Genomic DNA, 18950 nt, shown 5'->3' with positions numbered 1-18950 from the left:
GCTAATTCTTTTGTCAGGTGAAGACACAAATGTTGCAAATGCTTCATGGATACATTTTCATACTCCATACTCTGTGACAGCCTCATGTAAAGAGACCGTCCAGGTCTCTAACTGTTTGTATGAAACGTGTGCTGTGCGTGCCATTTTGTGATCTACAGAGCCCCTTGTGTACATTTTGAGATAAGTGGTTTACTATCTCAGCAAAAGTTGATGTTATTGCAATTAAAGTCAATTGTTTGTCTCTGTTTTCTAGGAAACCACATTATCACCCACACGATTTCTGTCATGACTGCACAGAATTTAATTACTGCTGGAAAGAAGTTTAATGTAAACAGTGCTTATAACACGCCTGTGGGGCTTTATCACAGACAGTTAAGGAAACTCTTGGATTGTTGCACTCTTTCTGGCAGAAGACTTTGGCCAATTTGAATAACAAACCACAGCAAAAAATGCCACTGAATGGTCAGGTACAAGAGCTAGACTGAAAAGGAGTGAAAAATACGGTGGCCCTGAAGTGCAAATCACACCAACAAATTGCTAAACACAACAACAAAATTGAGAGGCCCTGAAGTGCAAATCACACCAACAAATTGCTAAACACAACAACAAAATCGAGAAACAAAAAAACAAATGGAGAATCACAAAAACAAAACTGAGAATCACAAAAACAAAATTGAGAAGCACAAAAACAAAATTGAGAAGCACAAAAACAAAACTGAGAATCACAAAAACAAATCAAGAAGCACAAAAACAAAAGAAGAATCACAAAAACAAATTAAGAAGCACAAAAACAAAAGAAGAATCACAAAAACAAATCGAGAAGCACAAAAACAAAAGAAGAATCACAAAAACAAATCAAGAAGCACAAAAACAAAAGAAGAATCACAAAAACAAATTAAGAAGCACAAAAACAAAAGAAGAATCACAAAAACAAATTGAGAAGCACAATTACGTTAAGAAAACCGGAAATGGTAGGTACCAGTCGGCAACAGGAGACATCACTGATTGGATGTCCGATCTGTTCGTCTTTGGAACCGGAAGTTACTCTGCCTGTGGCGCATTTCGTTTGAAGAAGAACTGCGGAATGTTTTGTCCTAGCTGTGGGAAAAAGCTGGTTGAGGAGTCGCCGAACTTTTGCAGCGGCTGTGGCGAGAGGCTTTATCACGCATCTTGCATCGGAGACACTTCACTCCCATTGAGTAAGTTAATAAGCATAATAAAATGTTTGTTATTTATTGATTTATTAGCCTAGCGTTAGCTGTTTCCAGCCCATAGCAGACCAGAGGGCTGTTCCACTAAGCGAGCTCAGAAAATCGAGGCTCATTTGAAAATGCACGCAGCTGTCAAAATGACTGCTCAAGACCTTTCTAGTAGTGAAGGTTTGAGGGCAGTTCTAGTGTTAACAAACCTCGCAGCTAGGGTGCCACGGACCAGACTTGTCCACAAGCATATTGCATAATGAATGAGCAGAAAGACTGCAGGTTAGCCTCGTTCCTGGAACCGAATTTGGGGCAATCGAGCCTGGCTTTTGGGATTAGCTTGCTTCGTGGAACAGTCCTCTGAGCATTTCCACAACTGAAACGATAATAAATTAGTTCATTTATTATGTTTGGTTAACTTTAGGAACTAACCCTATTATGTGTCTATACATTAAAACTTACTGGTGTAGAATTGTATTGGTCAATAGTATCAGTTGCATTGTCATTCCTTGGTAGAAATTTTCTAGTGAGATTATTCAGTGTTGTCCTTATTTGCGTGTTGTGTGGACAATGGAATGTTACATGAATGAATGTCTTTAATGTGTGACATTGTAGTACATTTTTCCTTTGTTTCCCTTTAGCATCACAGACTACCTCAAACTGCCCGACTCCAACCTTCAGCACCTTCATAGAATACAGAAAAAAGAAAAATGAAGAGAGGCAAAAGTTTTCTGAAGGGAGGAAGGGCTTAAAGAAAAAGGAAAAAAGAAAGGTTCAGCTCAGTCTGAAAACAAGTTGAGGTTAATTTTCTAATGACATTCTTTTGTTATTCCTTAGGGGAGTTGTGTAAAAAATGTTCAGTGTAGTAAAGCTATCCAGAATAAGAACAATTGTTTACGAGTAATTGTACATTTAGGTTGTCAGGAAGATCCCTCTTTAGCAGTTAATAAATATTCAAGTTTGAATAGATCTGCTTAGAGTCATATTAGTATCTACTTGGCCCATTGTTCATGTGTTTTTCCTTACAGATAAATGTCGGCTTGATGACCATAAAAAAGGGTGGTTTGAAGCCATACCGTGGAAAAACTATTTTCCTAACAACAGACCCTGACGCTACTGCCACAAGTCTGCTCAATCAAGCTGTTAAAAAAATGAAGGACTTTAACAAAGATCTAAAAGATGGACCTTTCCTTCTTCTGTATCCGGATGGCACTGAGGTCATTACTGTCCCTGGAACACAAAGACCATTTACACTTTAGGCTTATAAGGCTGAAGTTGGCAAGCCTTATCAAAGAATCACTGTTTTCATCTGCTTGAAGAGTGACTTTGAAGATGGTAAGCTGCTAATGTTTGTTTTGATTTTGACACACATTCCCTTAGTTTCAACAACTGCTAATTTTTAAATTGTAAAATGATAACATTACGCATAAAGCACGCAAGTCAATAGCATACCTACATTAAAATGGTGAATGGCCTGTATTTGATATAGAAACTTCTAGGGTTCTACAACCCCCCCAAGACACTTCACAACAAAACCAGTCATTCACCCACACACATTCACACACTGCTGGTGATTAGCTACAATGTGGACACAACTGTCCTGGGACTCACTGACTGAAGCAAGGCTGCTGTACACAGATGCCACCTATCCCTCCCACTACCACCACCTGGCATGGAGGGTGAAGTGTCTTGCCCAAGGACACAACGACTGTGACAGACTGAGCAGGGCTCAAACCTTCAACCTTTTGATTACAGGGCGGGCTTTTAACTCCTCTGCCACCATTGCTGCCTAAATTAGCTTGTATATGTTATGTTTCTTCCTGGAAACATGAAATTCAGCCATTTTTGGATCTACTGAGTCATGATTTTTAAATGCTAACTTTATGCCTTTCGTATTAATCTATTATTCATGATCAAATAAAGTTTCATACATTAGTATGAATTTAGTTTGCTTAGCTTGATTTGTTTTCATGTTTTGTAGTTGGAGAAAACTCAGACTTGTCTGACTCTGACCCCGAGATTGTTATTAAAAGGCCCTCTGAGTTTGATCTTGCTGATACACTGGTAAGTACAATTTAAATTTTTTTTATAGAGTTTTCTTATTGTTTAGCCACCACCATTTGCCTCAGTTCAGTAAAACAGTTAATAGTTATATGTGAAATACATTTTGTGTGTGCGTGCGTGCGTGTGTTTGTTTGTTTGTTTCAGCCATGGGAACTTCAACATGAAAGCAGTCCTTTACAGAAAGCGGCAGAATATGAGTAAGTGATATTTTAAGAACATGTAATCTTTTACTGTTTTTTGCCTAAACTTTTGTATTAATGAGATATACACTTTTGTCAAGGTTAAAGGTTCAAGGTTCTTTATTTGTCACATGCATAGTTATACAAGTATAACACACAGTCATTCATTCTTTATATGGTTTTTGGAACATGGACTACATAATACTTGTATTGCTTGTTTGTTAATCAAGATGCTTAAATATTTTCAAAGTGTCAATTAATATTTTCACAGTACACAACAATAATGCTTTTCTTTGTTCTCTAAGGAAGGGTGCTGGGGATCTTGTGCTTGCTAATGAAGTACAACAGGTAAAAAACTATTTTATTAGTAAAACAGTGCAGCAGACAATCTCCACCGCCTTTACTTTGCAATGAGATGACGATTCACTGTTTGCTTATTACATTCATTGTTATTATACAATGCATTTCACATCATCAATTTTCATACTATCAATAGATTATAACATCCACCCCTTAAAGGTACACTAAGTGAAATAATCACAAAGCAGTCTAATGTCTCAATCATGTTGGAAGGAAGGTTACATTGAAACTAACTGTGTATGACTCGTCTTTGTCATCTAGAATCTTCTGGCGCTGATCCGTAGCCATGAAACTCATGGAACGGGAGGAGGGAGAGTCACTCGTTTGTTTATAAAGATAGACTGTAGTACACAAATTTGACCACAGGATTTCTTATTTCATTCTTACTTACTGTACCTTTAGATAATCTATTGGGATAGGAAACCTAAGGTACATCCATCTACTTCCGGACCATGGGTCCCATACTGCTAAAAAAAATAGGAGTCTATGAGCCAATAAAAATTCTTTTCTGATCCCGTTTGATGTGTATAATGAATTTAAAATATGATGTCCGTGAAGTATATAAACACATTTTGATGCCAAAAAGTGCTTAAGCGACAGGTGGCAAAGGTTATTTTATGTTTTGTTTGAAAAGACGTGGCGAAATGTAAATGTTCGTCTCACAAAATTGACATCATCGAACCAGACACAGAGAAGAGGAAAAGCTTAGTTTTGTTTAGCGAGCTTCGAATCCTTCTTCCAGGATGATGTGGAGAAAACCACTATAAATCTGGCCATGTGATAATTAGCAGCTACGCTGGGGGAGAAAAGCTTCTGAGGCGACATCATATTTGCGACATCTGACTTGTAGTCATTTTAAGGACAAATTTTTACAAGCTAACAAATCTCAAATTACATTACAGACATAGTCGAAACACAATTATTTATTATTTAAATTGAAGTACAACATATGTGTGATTCAGAGAGTAAGGCAAAGCAGACCAGAAAATAACTTTTATAGCTCCATTCACTTCCATTCATTTTTCTTTTGTTCAGGGACCCACGAGCAGACCAGAAGGGGAGGAGACTTAGGCTCCCTATATTAAAATAATTATCAATTGGTCAAATATGAATTTTCATTCATCCTCTTTTCTGTATTTCCAGGTCATAGATTTGGAAGAAGAAAACGATACAGGCACTACTGAATGCCTCACTGTCGAGAGCTCCTGTTACAGGTGCGTTGTATCTTGAGTAATTATTCCAGAGGTTTGCACAAAATATATACACACAATTATTATAAATGTATGTAGTTTGACTCTTTTACATTTGATTCTTCAGAAAAATAAATAGTAGAATCGTTCTATAAAAGTGGAACTGCATGTTTATGCATTTGTATTTTTGCATCTACACTTTGTGTACATGTTTTCACTCTGCAGAAACTACACACAGCTGTTTGAACCGATTGTGATTGATGATGAAGATCCTACTCCTAACGAAGCCAAAGCTGAGCCCCCAGAAGAACCTGTGTTAGTAATTTAAACATTTGAATCCAATTAACCGCCATCTTGTTCTGTACAAGACATCATGCAATCATGAGAGAAGTATATACACCTTTAAAAAATAAGTTTCCCTTTTTTTTTTTTTTTTTTTTTTTTTTTTTAGAGACACCAATTTGGAGGCACATGAAATTATTGCAAATTTGGCACTGGAACTTGACCACAAGAAGGTCAGCAGGTTCAATATATCAAGGTCAGCTGTATGGGATGGAGCTGTTAGAGGATTTCGACGCAGCACATACTCTGACAACTACGACATGTTCATCAAGTTTAATGATGATGCTGGCAGCTTTGAAGACGGTTTGGATACAGGTGGCCCGAGGCGTGAATTCCTCACACTTCTTATGGGCAGTCTGAGAAATCGCCCCATCTTTGATGGACCTCCAGAGAGCCGTTATCTTGTATATAATTCAAGAGGTGGATGTTTTCTCCGTAATTATTACAATGGAAATTTTAATAAAAATTGGCTTATTTTTTTCATTAGCATATTTAATAGCAATTAACCATGATAATTATGTGCCCTGTATTACAGCTGCCAGGCAAGATGAGTACTTTTTAGCAGGAAAGATGATCGCTGTATCCATTGTGCATGGGGGACCAGCACCACATTTCCTCTCCAAGAACCTGGTCAACCACATCACAGGGAATCAGAGTTTCAGCGCCACTGTAGAAGATGTCCAAGATGAGGAGATCACAAAAGTTCTACATCAGGTAGAAAATTACCTAGGCTCAGGGAATGGGTTTACTTAGAAGACACTTGGGGCCAGTTTAAAAGATTAAATCAGGATAACAGTTATCCGTGTTGGATCATATCTTGAAAGTAGGTTCAAGGTAGATTCTGTAATCTGAAAGGACAGATTTCCACCTCCCAACAACACAAGTGAAATAACAAATTGATTATTTCTTTAATCCAATGTTTGAATGAATCGTAAAAGTAGTGAAAATTATTTTTGTTTTTCTTACAGTAAACCTTTTTTTTTTTTTTTTTTTTTTTTTTATAGGTCCTGAAAGCTGAATCAGAGGAGTCTTTGCACAATCTTATTTTGCAAAACAGCACAATCTTCCAAACTGCTGGATGCCTCAGAAATGTCAAGCCTTGTGAGAAACAAGCATTTGTGGAGGAATACCTCAGATGGTACATCCTTGAAAGAAACCAAAGTGTCATACAACGGTAAACTCATTACTCCTTTTAAATTCAGGATGGCCAGTTGCTCATCACAGCAGCCACTGACATTTTCAGACCTTCAGATGTATATGAAAAAACTGATTCGGTAGCATCCGGTGATCTGATGAACAACAACTCAATTCCTGAGCCACTGTTGCACGCTATTAACCTTTTGACACTAGAACTCTAATTTAGTATACATTTATTGTTCACAATGACCCATAATAATCAGTCATGCAACATGATTAATTTTTCAGTTATTTATAAAAAGAGGTGATCCCTTTTTCGACACACTTGTTTATTCCAGTGTGAAAGCACTATTTTTTTTTTTTAAATGCTGAAATCCCAATGAGCTCTTCTTTTTTTGCTGTCACAGTTAATTTATGAGCACTATTAATTATTTTTGTGTATGCATTTGAAATCTGTCCAAATTTATAATGAAAGATCTAGTAGGTAAAGTCATTTAAACACAATTTAGAAGACTGCAATAGTCATAGCTATAAACCAATTATTAGTTATTTGTCTATCCTTTGCAGATTTAAAGATGGACTGGAAAGTCTGAATTTTTTAAGTGCACTGCAAAAACATTCCAGTGTGCTGGCCCCACTCCTATGCTTCTCTGCAAAGGCCCTGACTGCTTCAGAACTGGAGAGCATGTTCAGACCAGATCTCAGCCCAGCAGGAAGCAACAAGCGGCATAAGGAGGTCCTAACACTTGGCTTTTGGGCAGATTATCTCCTTCATTGTGAAGGTTTGAATGGCCGTTTTTATTTGTTTATAGTTTTATGAAAGGAGAGGTAAGGAAATTAATTTTCTGTAATGTACTACAGTGTTTACTTTCTTCTTTCAGAGAAGGCAACAGCAGTGTGTCTGGAAGATTTGATGATGTTTGCCACAGGGCTGACGGCAGTTCCACCGGCAGGAATGACACCACCACCATGCATCCAGTTTTTAAGTGATTCGCCTTTTCCAGTTGCAAACACCTGTGCAAATACTCTGAAGCTACCCATCTGTGACTCATATGGCATCTTTAAGGCCAACATGGACTTTGGAATTCAAAATGCTCCAGGATTTGGATGTTCTTAAATCAGCAAGGTCATCAAGTTACAGTTACTGAGTTACCCTGTTAAGTAGTGTGCCAACGGCAGCTGAACCTAACACATTCATGTGATAAGCAACTTCCATATTGTTAAACATTTAGTTGTTTTTTCTTAATATTGTGTATGTTGGAAAAGTGACAGAAATGCTGGACACTATTTGTAAATGGTTTTATTAAAGAAAATTGTAAATGTTTCCTTGTGGTTAAATGTTAATATTTAAATTCATGCCAGTTGCTGTATATTATGAACAATATTATATTCAATTTAGCAAGAGGGAAAGGAAACACTACTAACATTAAAAAAATGAAGGAAAAACAGAAGGGCTGGAGCACTCAAGTCCAAAGGTTTTATTAGGTGCAAAAAAAGGAAAGAAACTAACGTTTCAACACAGTGTGTGTCTTCGTCAGAGTAACTCTGACAAATGTCATTACAAACTGAAGTTCAGTTGGTATCTAAAACCCAGCTATGTCCTTCAGGGCCAAATACAGTTCTGTGGCCGATTCCCAGTCTTGTGGCTGCTGCAGTGTGTTTTGTTGTACAGCCTGTTGTAAATATTCCTCAATGTTTGGATCACCACACAATCCAACCGGTAGCCCCTCCTTGGGAAACACATCCAGTTCCCTCTCCTCAACAGCAAATCCACAGTCTCTTGAACCATATCTGCAAAATGAAAATAGAACAGTGAAGGATTTTTTGCTGACAATATGGAACTATATAAATCAACGCATGCAGTGACATGTTATAAACTGCTGTATCATACTTATGTGTAAAATTATGAATATATATTAACCAACTTAAGCAATAACAACACCTTGCATTTAGTTTGATGCAAAAGGTTAATTCATTTTGTTAAGAACTCAAATACCTGTGAGGCAAGAGATAGAGTTCGTTTGGAATCCCCCCTGGACACGATGCAAGTCTGCTTGGCCGGATCCTATGTTTGTTCCAGAGGTCTTTGCATTCATCCAGGTCTTTCTGTAGAACCCCTCTGAAGCAGAATCTCAGCAAGCATTGGTGTTCGTGGCTTCCATTTAAGTTTCCAGAGTCTCTTAGGTCTCCAAACAAGTCCATCCAAAACTGAGACCTGGGTATATAATTAATATTTAAGAATCAATTTAGCTTTGTTCTTGGTCATTTTATAGGGTTTGTTACATTTTGGTCCCATTTAAAACATGCCACAAATGGATGTCAAACAAAGTAATGCATATTAGTTTTCCATAAATATTGTAGCGACCCTGCAGTAATGTTCTTGTTAAAAATGCTGTATTCTTTTCACTCTGTTCTGTGTGTTGATTGTGAGGAGTGGAGAGTTTGGTCTGAGTTTTTCATTTTGTATTGGCGTCGTTAAATCTAGGCAAGCATGCTCATTTCGGCACAACAGCTGACAGTGACCATTTTGAGTTCCTGCAATAAAGTGACGGCTGTTAACGTCTATCTCATCCAACTTTTCAACACGTCCAGCAGGACGCTACTCTATTTTCTTAAATGCATGTAAAAAAAACGATCTGATCAGCTTTCACTGTAGCTTACACCTACCAGACACAAATGTACCCACCTTCCTCTTCTGAAATAAGACCACCATGACTCGATGCGCTGATTCCCAGTAGATGATCCGTAACTGTGGCTTGACGATCCAGCATAATAGTCCGTGTGCGCGTGACGGAGGGTACACTGTATTGCTGCCATAGTCACATTCTCAGTCCCGAAGTCTGTTCGTAATCTCATTGGTATCACACCAAGACTCTTTACACAGTTTATATAATTGTGAGCTATAACAGCCGGGTTGTTGTTTGTTGCTCCACACACAAGCCACATCAGTCTTCTTGAAAAGCCATCTATACATCCTGACAGGGCCAAGCCAAAGGGTTTCAGTTTATCATAGCCATCTACATGCCATATGTAATTGGGCCCCATGGAGTGATACGTGCGTCTTGTGAACCTCCTTCGAGTTCTCAAAGCGATTCCTTGAGGATTTAGTTGTCTCAACAGCCTCATAACTACATCACGCTTGACACGCAGCTTGTGTTTTTGTTTGAGAACTTGCCAAACAATTGTCCTGGTCCTCGAAGCTCGGCCAAAATGGCACGCCTCACCTCAGGAAGTGGAGAATAGTTGCCTCGTCTGTACAGTCCAGATTCTTTTAAATGCGTTTTCAGTGTACGCATACTAATTGCAATGTCATGATTACACTTGAGCATATCCAGTATCACCTCGTATGTATGTCCTGAATGAAAATATTCTCGAATAGCGACAGCTATGTTTGGGTCACCGCTAATGTTCATGTTTGAAAAAAATGCGCCACAGGCAGAGTAACTTCCGGTTCCAAAGATGAACAGCGCGGACGTCCAATCAGTGATGTCTCCTGTTGCCGACTGGTACCTACCCTTTCCGGTTTTCTTAATGTAATTGTGCTTCTCAATTTGTTTTTGTGATTCTTCTTTTGTTTTTGTGCTTCTTGATTTGTTTTTGTGATTCTTCTTTTGTTTTTGTGCTTCTTGATTTGTTTTTGTGATTCTCAGTTTTGTTTTTGTGCTTCTCAGTTTTGTTTTTGTGATTCTCAGTTTTGTTTTTGTGCTTCTCAGTTTTGTTTTTGTGATTCTCAGTTTTGTTTTTGTGCTTCTCAGTTTTGTTTTTGTGCTTCTCAGTTTTGTTTTTGTGATTCTCAGTTTTGTTTTTGTGATTCTCCATTTGTTTTTTTGTTTCTCGATTTTGTTGTTGTGTTTAGCAATTTGTTGGTGTGATTTGCACTTCAGGGCCTCTCAATTTTGTTGTTGTGTTTAGCAATTTGTTGGTGTGATTTGCACTTCAGGGCCACCGTAGTAAAAGCACCCAAAGTCATATGAGTCTAATGTAAGATTGAAAAAAAAAATCAGGGTTATCCCCTTAATGTATTTTGAATGAATATTTTTGAGCTTTTTGGATAAAATTGTTTGGACAAAAAGTACTGGATTGATTAGAACGTAATCTCTTAGATGTGTTGAAAAATGACATAAAAATGTCTTGTCACTTCTTGTCACTTCTTTCTACCAACTGCAGAGGGCGCTGCTGTTCAATTAGTGGAGACGGCTTTAGGAAACACGACATTTCTAAAAGTGATGCTTTGCTTTGTTTAAAACTAAAAACAAGCAAAAAACGACAACAAAAAACAAACAAATAAAATAGGCGTAATGAGGGAAAAGTAGAGGGAAGAGGGAGGTCGTTTTTCATCAGTTTGAGAGCAGAAAAAAAATGAAAATGGTCACGGTAGCCAAGGAGTATCAACTCAAAAAAACTCAAACTAAAACCAAGCGAGAAGTCCCACTCAAATATTACATGCACAGGTGCGACAGAGGTGCTCTAGCACCAACCATCAGAGAAATCACCCTTTTCACTGGTTGTGTCTCACTGAGAAAGGCTTTCCCAGAGATCTGTCTGGCTTCTCCACCCATTTGCTCTGCTGAAGCTCTGCAGTCTTCATGCCTGTGCCACTTCTGCACATGCTCTGTGTCTTCTCCTTTCTTTAATACAGTGTAAGTAAGCAGGTGTGGCGAATTGCACCGATTAAAGTGTGGGTAGAAAGTAAAAAGAAAAACGCTCCAAAATAAAGGTATGCAAAATATATAAAAACATGCATAAAACCATACTATAGAACCTACCCAATAAAAGACAGAATAAAGCATTAAAACTACTGTTAACTACTTCTACCCTGACACACCTGACACACTTCAGTGCGATAAAATGTCCAGTTAAGTTATTGTCATGTAAATTTGAAGCTGTCATATGTCAGTCAAACCACCATGATTTTTATTGTTCCCCCACAGACCATTCTTTTTCTCTTATAAAAACGGCATTTGTCTCAAAATATTCCAGCTTTTTCTTGTAGAGTGTTGTAAACAGTGTTTATCAAATACAGTTACACTCTTGGATTGTTGCTGTCTTTCTGGCAGAAGATTCTGGCCAATTCAAATAACAAACAAACAATCAATCAGAGGCGGAGCCAGACATTTTATACACACATGGCTTAGCCCTAAAAGGTAGTATGCATGTGGGATTGGGGGAGGGTAGAACTAGGGATGGGTATCGTTTAGGTTTTATACGATACCAGTGCCAAACCGGTACTTTTGAAACGGTGCCGGTGCTTAAACGGTGCTCAAACCGGTGCTTAAAGAATGGAGAACACAAAATTGGTCCAAAAACCTCTCATGTTTGGCTGTTTTTTTGTAAAAAGATAACAATGTTAGCCTTTTCTGCAGCTATGGGGCATATATGGCATCACTCTTGGCTGGAAGCAGTGCTTAAACAATGGAAAAAAACAAATTTTGTCCAAAAACCTCTCATGTTTAGCTGTTTTCCACTTTTTCTTTGGTCATTTTAGCCTTTTTGGCCAGGGTGAAGAGAGTACTTACTATCAAACAAGAGGACAGCCGCATGTAGCTAAGATGATGTTTGCTAGTTCACCTTACATGCATTAATTTAATAACGTGGTTAGCCTACTCAACGTAAATTACACACGAACAACATGAAGCTACTCACGCAGAGAAGAACGGCTGCTGCTGCCATCATCATCCGTCATCATTTCTGCTACACTGGCAGGGCTAGGGGCCAGGACTCTATCCTTCGGGTTCTTGGGGGATGTTGCTAACTCCGGGACCGATAACAGGCACCACACCTGCAGTAGATGTGCTCGATGTGAGGTCTTGCAGCAAGCTATCAAATACATAAAACATACATACATACATGCATAAAACAGGACTACAACAGTTCAAAATCAGGACTACTTAGGACTTAACCAGAATCAAAACTAGATGATAGTAGCACTGAAAGTCATCATAGACCTGCACTACACTGACAACACCCCTTTATTGTGGTAAATGGCCTGCATTTGTATAGCGCTTTTCTAGTCCCTAAGGACCCCAAAGCGCTTCACACTACATTCAGTCATTCACCCATTCACACACTGGCAATGGCAAGCTACATTGTAGCCACAGCTGCCCTGGGGCACACTGACAGAGGCGAGGCTGCCGGACACTGGCGCTTCACACTACATTCAGTCATTCACCCATTCACACACTGGCAATGGCAAGCTACATTGTAGCCACAGCTGCCCTGGGGCACACTGACAGAGGCGAGGCTGCCGGACACTGGCGCCACCGGGCCCTCTGACCACCACCACCAGTAGGCAAACATGGGGTTAGTATCTTGCCCGAGGATATTTGGCATGCAGCCAGGAGGTAGCCTGGGATCGAACCACCGACCTTCTGATTAGTGGCTGACCTGCTCTGCCACCTGAGCTACAGCACCTGGTAACATGAGACTGTATCTTTGAAGCTTGAGTTTTGCAAACCTATCAATGACATTTTCAGTGTCAATATTATTCAAGTATTCCTTTTCAATAGATAATTTGTACCATATATGTCCTCATTCTCCTCCATCTCCCTCTCTCGCCCTCTCTGTTCCTCTCGCTCCCTCTTTGTGCTAAAAATCAAGCCAAACACCAACATCATCAAATAAACAGTTGAAACCAGATATTTACATACTCTTCAGAAAAAAACAAAAAGACTTTTTTAATTGTAAAACATCAAATCAGACTAAATGTTTATTTTTTTAGATTGATAAATATAAAAAACATATTTGTTCAATTTAAGAGTAAAGAGAGAAACTATCTGTATTTCTTAATTGCAAATTGCACCCAAATTGTATTCAAAATTGAGCCACACTTATGGAGCTCCACAATTCTTTTCCTGGTGTTTTGATTGATATCTCTTGATTTTCCCATGTCAAAGAAACAGGCTCTGTGTTTTGCCTTATATGCATCCACAGCTGTGCCACCAATTTACTCACATGGACTCTACTAACCTATCAGAAGCTTCTTAAGCTCAGAATGGAATCGTTTGGAGTTTTCTTATTAATTAACAATAAACTAAGTGTATATGTACTCCTAAATTTGATGAAAGTGATAAAAATAGACAGCTCTGTCTCTCTTTATTCTGACATTTAACTAATTCAAAAGATATTTCAATATTTATTTATCTAAAACAAAAAAGTTTACTCAACATTGATGTTCAACAGTAAAAAAAATGTTTTTATGTTTTTTCCCTAAACTGTATGTAAATGGTAAATGGCCTGCATTTGTATAGCGCTTTACTCAGTCCCTAAGGACCCCAAAGCGCTTCACACTACATTCAGTCATCCACCCATTCACACACACATTCACACACTGGCAATGGCAAGCTACAATGTAGCCACAGCTGCCCTGGGGCGCACTGACAGAGGCCAGGCTGCCGGACACTGGCGCCACCAGGCCCTCTGACCACCACCAGATATATGTAAATATCTGGTTTCAACTGTGAATATACTGCTGTGTGTTGAAATTCCTCTTGTTTTGCATAGAAATATACTGAACAACATACAAAGCATAATATATAAAATAACATCTACCTGAGTTTTTTCTTTGAAAGAAGCTCCTTATGTCTATTGTTGAGTGCTTTGTTTAGCCATGGAGGGTAACAACTGAAAATATGAAATAAACACATATGTAAGCTAAGACTCTCTAAAAAAAAAAAACAGCATTGTTGTTGTTCGGCTTTTCATTTCGCCATTTGTTGATTCACTCCAAGAGCAAGTAACGTAATATGGGTCAAGTGATCAGTTTGATATCAATCTTTTGCGATACACCGTCATGTTTACATTATTTGTACAGTACCAATGATTTGCTTTGGTACCTGGTCAAACTTAAGCTCTCCTCTGTCTGCCTGGCTCCGCTTCTCCTACAGCAAACTCGCAGGCAGCAGCTTCTCCCCCCTCGCTCACATGTGTAAGTGCTGTGCTCAGTGGCCTAGTGCCTGAGCTCGGATCATACCAAAATTAGGGGGGATTTATGACTGTGCGCTATGTGCTTCGAATATTGTGTGTAGTTTTTGTTTTATACAGTTGTCAGCCAGGCATCTAACTATGAAACAAATTACACTCCAAAAGACCCCGGGTTTCTGAAACAACACCCCGGGCTTAAGCCCAGTAAGCTACCCGCCCCGCTCCGCCGATGCAATCAATCAATCAATCAATCAATCAATCAATCAATCAATCAATCAATCAATCAATCAATCAATCAGACAAACAAACAAACAAACAAACAAACAAACAAACAAGCAAACAAAAACTCCAATGAAAATGTGATGATGCTCACACTTTAACTTGGTTCCCAGAATTTTTGCTTCATACTGATAACATGACAAATTTAGTTGTTGCTGATTTCACCAAATGTTCCAACTTTATCTTTAACAGCTTTGTTCTTTCGGTTACTGACAGTGTTCTTGATAGCAGTGGTAATTTTTGCAGCATGGCAATTGCTGTAGTCTTCATGTTTGTGATCCCTGAGATTTGTATTCAACCAAAAACAAAAATCTTGAAGTCATAGGATACCTTTACTGCTTTTACAGTTGCTATGAGAGGTAAAAAAAAAAACAAAAAAACAAAAAATAACACCAGTTAATGCCCCCCCCCCCCCCCCCCCCCCCCCCATAAAAGATATCAGAAGTTGGATAAAACACAAAGGAAATATACAAAACACACACACACACACACACACACACACACACACACACACACACACACACACACAGACAAAAACAAAAGTAATGTTTCTCGGGTGACAGTAACGTGACTGAACAGCTGTGGAATTGATATAACCACAATATGTGAATGCTTGCAGTAAAACATGCTTAAAAAAGTGGAGCCTTCGCATAAAGTCACAATACTACCTCAGTGACAACTTATTTTGTAAAGAAACGTCTCTGCAGCATGTTAAAAATTTGTACAACTGGATGGTCCGATGTCAGGCTGGACGAGTGGTCTACACACCCTGGAGGTGTGGATTTGAATCCCATTGTTGACATCATAAAGCTGGAAGGCTCTCAAAAGGAAACATGGAATAATAAAGATGGAGGACTACCTCTCCATTCTTCAATGTGGAACTTGAAAAGCTGGACACAACTGGATCCAACAGGACAGTGATCCAAAGTACACACATTCGTGCTGGTGTAGCTCTATCTATACTATTCATTTATCTTTGTGATTGGTCAGTGTAGAACGACGTGGCTGCTTTGCCTGAAACACAAGAAAGAGAAAGAGGAAAAGAGCTTTCAATCTTTATTTGCACAAAGTAAAGCTGTTCTCCATCCTAACTAGCAGTAACACTGACCTTTGAAGTTACCCACATATTGTAGGGCAATACATACTTTTGTTTGGATGGCAGTGTTTTCACTGTTGCTAAATTGTATTTGTACTTCCAGTGATTTCAAATTAGGAAACTGTGTTACCACTCATGCAATGATATTAATGTGGTGTAAATGTTAGGTGAAGTGAGGCCTCAGTATCCACTATGCCCTCCTTTTTCAGGAGCTTTTCAGAATCCATGCTCCCAATAAAAGTTTTTTTTCCAGTGCAATGTTTGCCAGCATCCGGTAGAAGGCCATCTCTGTACAATTTATTTTCTTTTTTCTTTTAAGCATAACATATGACATGTACAGTGCTGACTCTGTGAAGAAATGAGCACATTGCACTTAGTTTTCCTACAAGAAGGGGTTAAATGTCAGACTTCTTTACACTGAAAGAAAGGGACACATTTGAAGAGCTTTGCACTGGTTGTTAGCTGTAGTTGTAATGGATGAAGCTGAGCTGTATTTGGCTCACAACCTAAAACAAATCTGACACCCATAAATTATAATATGATCATGACATGTGGAATGTAACTCTGGACTTACGGAATGTTGTGGACAGGAACCCAAGTCAGAAAATGGTTTTGTATTTGTGAAGTGAATTAGCAATAAGCTCATGCCTGAACTAATCTTAGTCTATTCTCTCGGTTAAGTTGTTTTGACATCTCTTCTTTTTTACCAGCAGAGGGTAGCACAATACAATAATAGGTGGAAGATTTTCAGGAAATCCTACAGCAGGTATCACTTAATTTCTATATCTTTTCTTTTAGACAGCTGAAAAAATAGAAGTTCTCTCACAAGCATTTGTATTGCTTATTCAGCTTTAAAACATGAATACACACACACACACACACACACACACACACACACACACACACACACACACACACACACACACACACACACACACACACACACACACATATATAAAATTAGGGAGACTTGACTGAGATGCAATGTTGGAAACAAACAGACAAGCAGAATTATGCGATCCTTATTTTTTATGTGATCTTTTTCTTTTAGTTTAGGAATAATTTGAAATAATAGTGTCAATATTACACACGTTTATATTTATTTTCCCTCATTGTGTTGCAATTACAGTAAAGGCTGTAATTCATAGATCACATAATGACAAGAGCATAGCTTCTGCAAAGATACACAACGCACATTTAGCACATTTCCAGCACCAATCTGGTCGTAGCCTCATTTTAGACTTCAAACTAACTGACTGACTGAGCTCAACCTACGGGGCCACAGTCAGTGTAAACAGGTGCAAACACCTTCTAGTGTCATTTCCAATAAAGATAACCCTCCATGGCCACCAAAAGAGTATCTTAGATATTTAAATACACAGTTAATGCTCATCATTTTGTCCAGCTTGCTGAGGGCGTGACAGAGATAGATATTAGGATTTGCAATTCATGAATCTTTCATGGTCATTTAAATCCAGACTGTATGTGCTGAATCTGTCTAAGGGGTTTTATCCTTTATAAAGGCTGTTACCAGTTCAAATGCCTTCCATGCAGATTTCCATTGTGGTTCCAAAGCAACTGCCTAGGCATCCCATTACCTTGTACCATCTCCAGTGACTCAGATGTTGTTCCCTGTCAGGTGTTTAGAGGTCTGTGTTGTGTATTCAGCACCTGTGCCTGATTCAGTGGCCCTGCTCTGAGTCTTTGATGTGTGTGTGTGTGCGTGTGTGTGTGTGAGAGAGAGAGGACAGGCGAAATGCAAAATGGACAGCCCCAGTCCATTTTGCTGCTCCTCTTCCCCATGACCACCACCTCTGAGTCCACAGAGGGCTATCCTGAAAGCTAAAAACCTTCACACACACACAGAAATAAGCACAAGCACATTTCTGTGTGGGCTTAGTCAAAAGCCGCTGGTAGGAGCCTGGTGGAGAATTTATAGTGAATAAGATTTCACACACTCTCCTCTCACACACTCAAATTAAACTCATAAAAAACAAAAAAACTTGCTTCACAATGCCCTTTTCTCCTTGCGGCATCTTGTCATAGATCTAACAACCAGCATCTCTTTGAACACAACCACCTATAGTTTTGAGGATGCCATTTAGAAATTGTGATTTTACAGGATGTTTCTTGTTGATTAGTACTTGGATCTTTTTGTTATGGGAGCATCATGAAAAAGAAGCTAAAAGGAGCAAAGAAAACACAAGAAATATGAGCAGTAAGAAGGAAGATGGTTAAAATCCCCAAACTCTCTGTTGTCAACATCTATTATAGTTCCCAGCTCCAGTTCTAAATTACAGAGTCACGATAGCTGTGCATGCATAATTTTGCTGTCTGATGAGGGATTGTTGCCAGCATTGTAGATGCATCATAAACTGTATAAACGCTGAATGTAGCCCCTCATGTCAAAAACATACAGTCTATCGTCTGAAAAATGAAGCCAGTGTGAATATGCCCTAAATCTGTATTAATTTCTGTGGCCAGCAGGGGGCGACTCATCTATGAGATGACAACACGACTTCTCCTGGAACTCTTTCTGGCTGTTTGTTTGTCTGCAAACTCTTCCACCAGCATCAGGAGTTGGGCAACCAAGCTTGGCACACAGGTACATCTTAGGCCCCTGAAGGTTCTTATCTATATCAGATATTATGACCTCATCATGATCCCCAGCAACCACCTAGCAACTGGCTAAAATTACCTGCTTTTAATATTGATGTATCTACAACACAGAATTCTGTTGTTTTAATTTCACAACAGTAACATTTCATCTAACGCCACAAAAGCTGAATTATGAGATGATATATTACAACACATCATGTTGCCCAGCAACCACTTAGCAACAGGTTAAAGTGACCCATCTTTGGTACATAAACAACATCTGCCCTACGTGTTTGTGGTATGAATCACTAGTGTCAAGTCCTCTTCTGTACACATATTGTTAATTACACTTCCTTTTAAAACACAGCAGATTATAATGCAGGGTATGTTTGAGGCTTAGCTACAATGTGATTGAAATGGTGATATCACATGGGTGCTCCATAATTTGCTGTACCCTTTGCTCCTGACAGCAAGATTGCAATGGCCAAAATCCTAAAGACAAGTCTTCAAAGCAGGAGTACACAAATATCGCAGTAGCTACATACATTTTTTTTCATAAAGTCTGAGACGCACTCATTTTAGGTTT

General features: G+C 38.8%; 1 protein-coding gene and 1 long non-coding RNA gene across 3 annotated transcripts; one reads left to right on the top strand and one right to left on the bottom strand.

Annotated features, from left to right (window-relative positions):
- Positions 1–1045: 1045 nt before the first annotated feature.
- LOC112430006 (G2/M phase-specific E3 ubiquitin-protein ligase) lies at positions 1046–7796 on the top strand. 2 transcript variants are annotated; one of them, XM_076886388.1, is made up of 13 exons: positions 1046–1199; positions 1841–1999; positions 2228–2534; positions 3181–3263; positions 3408–3460; positions 3748–3790; positions 4946–5016; positions 5218–5307; positions 5444–5754; positions 5870–6048; positions 6339–6508; positions 7039–7253; positions 7353–7796. In XM_076886388.1, the coding sequence occupies exons 9-13, from the start codon at positions 5595–5597 to the stop codon at positions 7586–7588; spliced, it is 960 nt and encodes a 319-aa protein (XP_076742503.1). In that variant the 5' UTR covers positions 1046–1199; positions 1841–1999; positions 2228–2534; positions 3181–3263; positions 3408–3460; positions 3748–3790; positions 4946–5016; positions 5218–5307; positions 5444–5594; the 3' UTR covers positions 7589–7796. The 2 variants fall into 2 exon arrangements, with proteins under 2 accessions (XP_076742503.1, XP_076742502.1); XM_076886387.1 differs by lacking the exon at positions 1841–1999.
- A 115-nt stretch (positions 7797–7911) lies between these two features.
- LOC112435096 (uncharacterized) lies at positions 7912–10072 on the bottom strand. Its single transcript, XR_003024405.2, has 3 exons — positions 9158–10072; positions 8468–8686; positions 7912–8262 (listed from the first exon to the last, which is right to left on the bottom strand). It is a non-coding gene; the product is annotated as an uncharacterized LOC112435096 (long non-coding RNA).
- Between the last annotated feature and the right edge of the window lie 8878 nt (positions 10073–18950).

This window comes from Maylandia zebra, linkage group LG7 (genome assembly GCF_041146795.1).
Source record: "Maylandia zebra isolate NMK-2024a linkage group LG7, Mzebra_GT3a, whole genome shotgun sequence".
Taxonomy (NCBI): domain Eukaryota; kingdom Metazoa; phylum Chordata; class Actinopteri; order Cichliformes; family Cichlidae; genus Maylandia; species Maylandia zebra.
This window is presented reverse-complemented; position numbering and strand designations above follow the sequence as displayed.

What these genes read in the sequence shown, in the direction of transcription:
- LOC112430006 (XM_076886387.1), top strand. Translation starts at nt 5,595, where the DNA reads ATGTTCATCAAGTTTAATGATGATGCTGGCAGCTTTGAAGACGGTTTG. An exon ending in TCTTGTATATAATTCAAGAG is followed by an intron (nt 5,755 to 5,869) that starts GTGGATGTTTTC and finishes CCTGTATTACAG; the next exon opens with CTGCCAGGCAAGATGAGTAC. An exon ending in AACCAAAGTGTCATACAACG is followed by an intron (nt 6,509 to 7,038) that starts GTAAACTCATTA and finishes TATCCTTTGCAG; the next exon opens with ATTTAAAGATGGACTGGAAA.